At 38.8% G+C, this 9356-nt stretch overlaps 1 protein-coding gene across 1 annotated transcript; it reads left to right on the forward strand.

The window, feature by feature from the left end:
* Window positions 1–7573: 7573 nt before the first annotated feature.
* Window positions 7574–8413, forward strand: LOC138901974 (uncharacterized). The gene is made up of 2 exons (XM_070189776.1): window positions 7574–7899; window positions 8164–8413. Exons 1-2 carry the CDS (start codon window positions 7574–7576, stop codon window positions 8411–8413), a joined length of 576 nt encoding a protein of 191 aa, XP_070045877.1.
* The last annotated feature ends 943 nt before the right edge of the window (window positions 8414–9356 follow it).

The following is a 9356-nucleotide window of genomic DNA, read 5'->3' on the forward strand; positions in this document are numbered from 1 at the left end:
GGTTTATGTGCTAAAGAAATTGAGCTGTGAATCATATTAAAAATCATGTTGAGGCTATGTGCCAGTATTATTGGGACCCACGGAGGTCATATTGCTATGAATTATTTGTTTTAAATTGAAAATTCATACTCAGTCGTATTCATGTTCATTCACTTCATATCATCTCTCCGTCTCTGTTGCTATTTATTGATACATCATATCATCATTTTGGGCTGATTTTTCATGACATTGTGAGCCCGAGAGACTTGAGAGATTGATGACTGAGTGAGGCCAAGGGCCTGATTGTGAGGATAATTATGGGATCGGACTGCACGCCGCAGCATGCCAGATTGGCTTTATTATAGCACGTGAGTTGTCCGTGCAGATCCAGATGTTATTATAGCACGTGAGTTGTCCATGCAGATTATAGCGCTTGGGCTGAAGGAGCCCCCCCGGAGTCTGTACACACCCCCAGTGAGCGCAGGTACCTACTGAGTGCGAGTGCTGAGTGCCAGTGCCGAGAGATTGGGAGGACTGAGTGATTGGGAGGATTGAGTGACTGTGAGGACTGAGTGACTGGGAGGACTGAGTAAAATGATACTCTGAGAGTATGCATATGATTTTATCACTGAGTTGCATCGCATTGACATGCACACATGACATTCATGCATAGAGATGTATTTTCCTCATGCTGTACAGTATCACATCATTCATGATTTCTCACACATGTTGACAGATGGGTATAGTGATGCATTTGTTTTTACACAGGTTATCTGGAAAGAAAATGAAGCATCTCATTTATTATTGAAAGGATTTAGGGATAATTATTATTTTCAAACTTATTCATATTTCTGGCAACTTCGGTAAACGATATGGGTTTTCACTGATGTACTTGAAAGGAAGGATTATTATTTTTGAAATCATGATTTAGCTGAGCATTTTATCTCTGAGTTACATTTATGTTTTATTTGCTTTACGTGGTTATGGACTGTTGTGGAATATTGGTTTTTGGACCCGACCTTGGTAAAAGCTCGTCACTGCTTTCAACCTAAGGTTAGGTTTGTTACTTACTCAGTACATGGGGCCGGTTGTACTGATACTACACTTCTGCATATTGCGTGCAGATATTGGCTGTTGCTGTTGCTATTGCTGTACTCAATGGTTGCTGGATTTGAAGATGTACCTTAGTTCTTATGGTAACTGCCTCTTGTTCATGGTAGCCTTAGATTATAAAAACTTTCTTTATGTACTTTTCAAACAGAAGATATATTTACTTCATATCAGCTTTATAAATTCTATTCTTAGAAGCTCATGATTTGTACTACTAGTTCTTGGGGGAATGTATAAGATTAAGATCTTTATTTACTTAAAGTGCTTTGCTAATTGTTATTGGAATTGGATAATTGAAAGTTGGATTACCTAGCGGGTTGGGTTAGGTTCTATCATGACTAGTTGGATTTTGGGTCGTGACAAGGTGGTATCAAAGCTCTAGGTTCATAGATTCTACAAGCCATGAGCAAGTGTCTAGTAGAGTCTTGCGGATCGGTATGATGACGTCCATACTTATCTTCGAGAGGCTACAGGGCATTTAGGATATATACTTCCCATCTTTCTTTCCTTATCATGCGGGATTGATTCAGCTTGAGACATAACCCCTTGAATTCCTTCCACGTATTCGTATGCGCACATGAGCACTCGGTATCAACTGTGTATCGTCGGCTTGTGATTTCAGAGATGATGTGCGATATGTGTATTCTATGTTTTGGTGATGGGCCAGTCTGGAGGACTTAAGGCCATGGTTAGACCATAGTTTAAGCTCGGTAGCTTCAGTTATAACTTGTACATTGGACTCATATGTCCGGTAATGTCCATATAGGTGGAATTTATGGATCGATGAGCGGTGAAATGGCTTTGTGATGAGTATGATGTAACTCTGGGATGTGTTAAGACGATATGAATGTGGCGAGAACTGTTTCCTTGAAGTGTAAAGGAAGGCCATTGGGTGCTTGATTTTCATTTTGTTGTGACGTACGGTCTCATGTGGGAATGTTGTGAAAGATCTTTCACATTGTTAAATTTTGGGACAAATTAAATTCTCGTATCTGGTTAATGAGTTTGGACTCAAAACGTTTAAGTGATTTCATAGCAATTGTGGCTGTGAAAGGGTATAACAAGATGCCAATTTGAGTCTAAGCAGGTGGGTTATCTCCTGCAGAGTAATCTACGTAGGTGCGTTCTTTATAATGTTGACTGGAGAGTTTCTTTTCTACCAGCAGGTTATATGTGTGGAGATTTGAATTTGAATCTGCGTGAGGAAGTTGACTTGATTGTCAAGAGAATAAATGCAAGCTTAGAGGATGATTGAAGTATTTTTTTATAGTTGGTGTCACATGAGCTTGAGAAGAATTTTCATTGAACTGATTGCAGCATTATGGTAGTAAGAGAGTATGGTTATTGTGAGTTATCGAATGTTTTGATTTATGGCTTTGAGCCAAGTGGGGGAGCCTGCTATTGACAATTTAATTCATGATTAAATGTCAAATTTTTGTTTTGGTCTGAGGTATACTTGGAAATCAGTGATGACTTGCAGAGGTGGAGTTCGAGAATAACTCGAGTACCGAAATTCTTGAATATGTGTTTATTGCGCTTTATGAGTATATAGAAATCGTGGGATGAGTGAGTTGTTATTTGTGACTGATGTAGTGCGCACAGAGTATGAATTTGATAGGTGGTATTAAAGTAGAGTTAATTCTTTGAGTGTTGTTGTGCTATTTGAGCACGTGTCTTTTGGACCATTTGGGCGGTGTAATTTGGATTTGAACAAAGTGGGTGACTCTCGAGAAAGTTTCAATAGGTTCGAGGTTTATATATAGCAATTGAGAAATTGTCCCGACTTGTGTATGGATAAAATCTGAGATTTGCATTTAATGGCGACTTGACTTGCGAAAATTCTGTATGACTAGGGACTTTATATTTCGGTATAAGAAAGGAAAGGGGGAAAATTTTAAATTTACATAAGGTCTTTCAGAGTGGATGTCTTGTTTGTGGTGCTTTTGGGGTACTTAAGAAGAATGCATTGACTTATGGGCCTTAGGGCGGTGTAGTTTTATGTTAGGGTGTCTTATAGTGAGTTGTGGTCAAAGATCGTGGTGTTTTAGCAAGGAGGAGTATCAATCTGAAGACAAATTCGGAAGGGACTCGGAGAAATAGGACAACTGGGTAGTAGACTGGACCAGTATGGTAATGGTAGGATCGGTCTTTTGGGTAATGGTAGGCTTCATGAATTAATTCTTGAAGAGGCACACCGTTCCACGTATTCTATTCATTCAGGTACCGCCAAAATGTATCAAGATATATGAAAACATTATTGGTGGAGGATAATGAATAAGGATATAGTTGCATATGTAGCTCGGTGTCTAAATTGTCAGCAAGTCAAGTACGAGCATTAGAGACTTGGTGGTTTGCTTCAAAATTTAGAAATTCCTAAGTGGCAGTGGGAGCGTATCAATATGGATTTTGTTGTTGGACTCCCACGTACTCAGAGAAAATTTGACGCAATTTGGGTCATTGTGTACAGGTTGACCAAGTCAACACATTTCATTCCAGTGGCAGTTACCTATTCTTCAGAGCGGTTAGCTGAAATTTACATTCGTGAGATTGTCCGCCTTCACGTTGTGCCCGCGTCTATTATTTCAGATCGAGGTACGCAGTTTACCTTACACTTCTAGAGGGCTGTACAGGGTGAGTTAGGCACACGGGTTGAGTTGAGTACAATATTTCATCCACAAATAGATGGACAGTCAGAGCGCACTGTTCAGATATTGGAAGATATGCTACGCGCTTATATTATAGACTTTGGAGGTTCTTGGGATCAGTTCTTGCTACTTACTGAGTTTGCCTATAATAATAGCTACCAATCGAGCATTCAGATGGCTCCATATGAAGCATTGTACGGGAAGCGATGTCGTTTGCCAGTTGACTGGTTTGAATCGAGAGAGGCTTAGTTGTTAGGTACTGAGTTGGTACAGGATGCCTTGGATAAGGTCAAGGTTATCCAGTATCGACTTCGCACAACTCAGTCTAGGCAAAAGAGTTATGCCGACCGTAAAGTTCGTGACATTGTATTCATGGTGGGAGAGAGAGTATTGCTTCGAGTTTCACCTATGGAAGGTGTAATGAGGTTCGAAAAAAGGGCAAGTTGAGCCCTAGGTATGTAGGACCTTTCGAAATTCTTGAAAGGGTGGGCGAAGTAGCCTACATGCTTGCATTACCACCTAGTTTATTAGTGGTTCATCAAGTTTTCAATGTGTCTATGCTACGGAAATATCATGGTGATCCGTCCCATGTGTTAGATTTCAGCTCAGTCCTATTGGACAAGGATTTGACTTATGAGGAGGAGCCAGTAGCTATTCTAGCTTGGTAGGTCCGATAGTTGAGGTCTAAGAGTTATCCTTCAGTTCAGGTGCGATGGAGAGGACAGCTAGTAGAAGCATCTACCTGGTAATCCGAGTTGGACATGCGGAGTAAATATCCACACATTTTCACCAGCTCAGGTACTTTTTCTAATTCCGTTCTAGGACGAATGTTTGTTTTAGAGGTGGAGAATGTGATGACCCAAAAGGTCATTTTTAAATTTAATAAATATTTCTGTGTTCTAAGACCTCGAAAATCACTATTAATAATTCATCAACTTGCGTGCGCAATCCATAAATATTTTCGGAAAGTTTTATGTGAAAAGTGGATTAAAATGTGAAATAGAGCTTTAAAACTCAATTAAGTTGACTTTAGTCAACATTTTTAGAAAATGGACCCGGATCGGTATTTTGACAGTTCCGGTAGGTCCGTATCGTGATTTGGGACTTGAGTGTATGCCCGGAATTTTATTTGGAGACTAGCTCAAGTTATGACCATTTAACGAAAACTAGTAGTTTAAAGGTTAAAGATTTCCAAAGTTTGACCAAGGTTTTGACTTTTTGATATCTGACTCGGATTGAGATTTAGGGAATTTGAATTGCTCCGTTATGTCATTTATGACTTGTGTACCAAATTTGAAGTCATTCCGGATTCATTTAATATGTTTTGGCACATGTTTTGCAAAGTAAAAGTTAGAAAAAACAAAAGTTAGAATCCAGGTGTGAATTGTAATTTCGATGTTGTTTGACGTGATTTTAGACCCTGAGTAAGTCCGTATTATGTTAATAGACTTGTTGGTATATTCAGACGGGGTCCCAAGTACCTCGAGTGTGATTCGGATCGAAATCGGATCAAATTATGGACTTAAGCAAATTCTGGAATTTGCTGCTTCTGGTGTGTTTGCTTCTGCGAAGTCTTAGCCGCAGAAGCGTGAAGCCCATTGCAGAAGCGGAAAGCTGGATGCTTCTGCGAGTCCGCAGAAGCAGACATTTCATTTGTAGAAGCGGAAAGCATCTCAGAAGCGGCATTTTCAGTCGCAAAAGTGACCCTACAGATGCGGCCATTTCGTCGCAGAAGCGAAAAGTGACATAACATTAAGGGGTCGAAAATGGCCATTTTTCTTCATTTCATTTAGACTTTTAAACCTCGGTTTTGGGGAGATTTGACGGAGTTTTCAAAGGTTCGAATTGGGTAAGTGTTCCTTATCCTATAATGATTATATTTCATGAATCCATGTCTATATTCATCATTTAACTCGGATTTAGATGGAAGAAATTTGAAGTTTTGTAAAACTTTTCAAAAATGAAAATTTTAGATTTGAAGGTTCATTGGACATCGGAATTTGATAATTTTTATATGGTTGGACTCGTCTCGGAACGGGAGTTTGGATTTAGTAAGTTTTTCCGAGATTCGAGATGTGGGCCCCACTGATTATTTTTGGGATGAATTTCATATTTTAATTCGGAAAATTTGTAAATTCATATGGAATTAATTTCTACGATTTGTATTGAATATATTGAATTGTTTATAACTAGATTTTAGTATTTCATACACTAATTCGCGAGGCAAGGGTGTATTGGAAACTTGAATTTAGTTGCGAAGCGAGGTAAGTGTCAATTTTAACCTTGACTTGCGGGAATAGAACCCTTGAATTATTTGCTACGTGAATTTCATGTGTAACGATGTATAGGCAAGGTGACGAGTGCCTACACTTTCTCAAATTAATTATTTGCTTAATTATTTAAACATCTTACATAGTTTTAAGACACGAATTAATTGTTATAATCATTGTTTCTCTCATATTCCTTGTCAAATATTAATTCTTGAATTCATGCAATAATTGTTACATGCTTATTTGATTTATGTTGACATTTAGCATATTAAATATGAATTTTTTTTATTTTCTCCCTGATTTCCACAATTAATTGCTAACTTGTAATTATTGTTTCCTAAATAATTTATAAATATTGTGTGATTTGTTGCCAAATAATTTCTTACCGAATGTGGTAGTTATGGGAGTATTTTTATTATATTTCAGAATTGTTAAAATTATATTATTGGAGAGGGTTGCACTCCGCAATGGAAATAAAAAGGAATATATTGGGGGATGGGGTTACAAGCCGCAACAAATTTATTTAAAGTTTATATTGTTGGAGCGGGTTACACGCCACAACGAAATTTAATTGAAAGGTTATATTGTTGGATTGGGTTGCACACCACAACGGATTTTATTCTAAGTTTATATTGTTGGAGTGCATTGCACGCCGCAATGGAAATAAATTGAGGGATTATGACAGCTGAATTGACTTCAATTATTGATATTATTTACCGGTCTTACTATTATTGTTGTTGTTATTATTATTATTATTATTATTATTATTATTATTATTATTATTATCATTATTATGTTTAAGTTAATGTAAGCGACCTGCCTTAGCCTCGTCACTACTTTATCGAGGTTAGGCTCGACAATAGTACATGGGGTCGGTTATACTGATACTACACTCTACACTTCTTGTGCAGATTTCGAAGTTGGTGCCAACGGTGTAATATAGACTTGCTCGAATTTTAGCTACCCAGAGGAGACTTGAGGTATAACTGCATAGCGTTCGCAGTTCTGAAGTCTCTGTCTACTTTATGTTAGCTGTGTGCTTTCTTTCAGACAACTTTACTTTATTCAGACCCTTAATTGTATTATTATAGAAGCTCGTGCACTTGTGACTCCATTTCTGGGATGGTATTTAGAAATCGCGATTATTCTTTATTATTCACTTTATTTTATACTTTATTTCTAAATTTGTTTCTTTGTTGTTAATTAATTTAAAATTATGTTAAAATGGCAAATTATATTCTAACGTTGGCTTGCCTAGCAAGTGAAATGTTAGGCGCCATCACGGTCCCGAAGATGGGAATTTCGAGTCGTGACAAGAATTATCCTGTTCATGACTTAGAATTGGCAGCCATTGTTTATGCGCTGAAGATTTGGAGGCATTACCTTTATGATGTCTTGTGTGAGGTATTTATTGATCATCGTAGCCTACAATATCTGTTCAAATAAACAAATCTCAAGTTGAGGCAGAGAGGTTGTTTGGAGCTATTGAAAGACTATGATATCACCATTTTGTATCAACCCGGAAAGGATAATGTGGTGGCCGGTGCTTTGAGTAGAAAGGCTGTGAGTATGGGCTACCGTGCGTATATTCTGGTTGGTGAGAGGCCGTTAGCTGCAGATGTTCAGACTTTGGCCAATCAGTTTGTGAGGTTAGACGCTTCAGAGTCCAGTAGGGTTCTAGCTTGCACAGTCGCTCGGTCTTCCTTGTATGAGCGCATCAGAGAGCGACAATATGATGATCCTTATTTGCTTGTCCTTAAGGACACAGTATGGCACGGTGGTGCCAAGCAGGTTGTTATGGGGGAAGATGGCATTCTTTGGATGCAGGGTGGTATTTGCGTGCCTAATGTGGATGGACTTCGTGAATTAATTCTTGAAGAGGCCCACAGTTCCCGGTATTCTATTCATCTGGGTGCTGCCAAAATGTATCAAGATTTGTGGCAACATTATTGGTAGAGGAGAATGTAAAAAGATATAGTTGCATTTGTAGCTCGGTGTCTGAATTGTCAGCAAGTTAATTACCAGCATCAGAGACCTGGTGGTATACTTCAGAAGTCAAAAATTCCCGAGTAGAAGTGGGAGCGTATCACTATGGATTTTGTTGATGGGCTCCCACGGACTTAGAGAAAATTTGATGCAGTTTGGGTAATTGTGGACAGATTGGCCAAGTCAGCACATTTTAATCCAGTTGCAGTTACCAATTATTCAGAGCGGTTAGCTGAAATTTACATTCGTGAGATTGTCCGCCTTCATGGTGTGCCCGTGTCTATTATTTCAGATCTAAGTACGCAGTTCGCTTCATATTTCTGGAGGGTTGTACAACGTGAGTTAGGAACGTGGGTTGAGTTGAGTACAACATTTCATCCTCAGTCAGACGGACAGTCAGAGCGCACTATTCAAATATTATGAGTTATGTTTCGCTCTTGTGTTATATACTTTGGAGGTTCGTAGGATCAGTTCTTTCCACTTGCAGAGTTTGCATATAATAACAGCTATCAATCGAGCATTCAGATGGCTCAATATGAAGCATTATACGGGAGACAATGTCGTTTGCCTGTTGGCTGGTTTGAACATGGAGAGGCTCGGTTGTTAGGTACCGATTTGGTACAGGATGCCTTAGATAAGGTCAAAATTATTAAGGATCGACTTCGCACAGCCTAGTCTAGGCAAAAGAGTTATACCAACCGTAAAGTTAGTGATATTGCATTAATGGTTGGAGAAAGAGTATTGCTCCGGGTTTCACCTATGAAAGGTGTAATGAGGTTCGGAAAGAAGGGCAAGTTGAGCCCTTGGTATATAGGACTCTTCGAAATTCTTGAAAGGATGGGCGAAGTAGCCTACACGCTTGCATTACCACCTAGTTTGTCAGCGGTTCTTCTAGTGTTCCATGTGTCTATGCTCCGAAAATATCATGGTTATCCGTCCGATCTGTTAGATTTCAGCTCAGTCCAATTTGACAAGGATTTGACTTGCAAAGAGGAGTCGGTAACTATTATAGCTCGGTAGGTCCGACAAATGAGGTCTTAGAGTTATCCTTCAGTTCGGGTACAATGGAGAGGTCAATCAATTGAGACAACTACTTGGGAGTCCGAGTCGGACATGCGGAGTAAATATTCACACCTTTTCACCAACTCATGTACTTTTATAATTCCGTTTGAGGACGAACGTTTGTCTTAGAGGTGGAGAATGTGATGACCCAATAGGTCATCTTAAAATTTGATAATTATTTGTGTGTTCTGAAACCTCAAATAGCACCATTCATCTTTCCTCGGCTTGCGTGTGCAGTCCGTAAAGTTTTCGAAATTCTTTTATATGAAACATTGATTAAAATGTGTAACATAGTTTTAAAACT

This window comes from Nicotiana tomentosiformis, chromosome 11 (genome assembly GCF_000390325.3).
Source record: "Nicotiana tomentosiformis chromosome 11, ASM39032v3, whole genome shotgun sequence".
In the NCBI taxonomy this organism is placed as follows: Eukaryota; Viridiplantae; Streptophyta; class Magnoliopsida; order Solanales; family Solanaceae; genus Nicotiana; species Nicotiana tomentosiformis.

Bases quoted from the DNA above. Each gene is read 5' to 3' on its own strand.
- LOC138901974 (XM_070189776.1), top strand. From the start codon at position 7,574: ATGGGCTACCGTGCGTATATTCTGGTTGGTGAGAGGCCGTTAGCTGCA. The intron at 7,900-8,163 runs GTATTCTATTCA...AATTGTGGACAG, and splicing joins GAAGAGGCCCACAGTTCCCG to ATTGGCCAAGTCAGCACATT.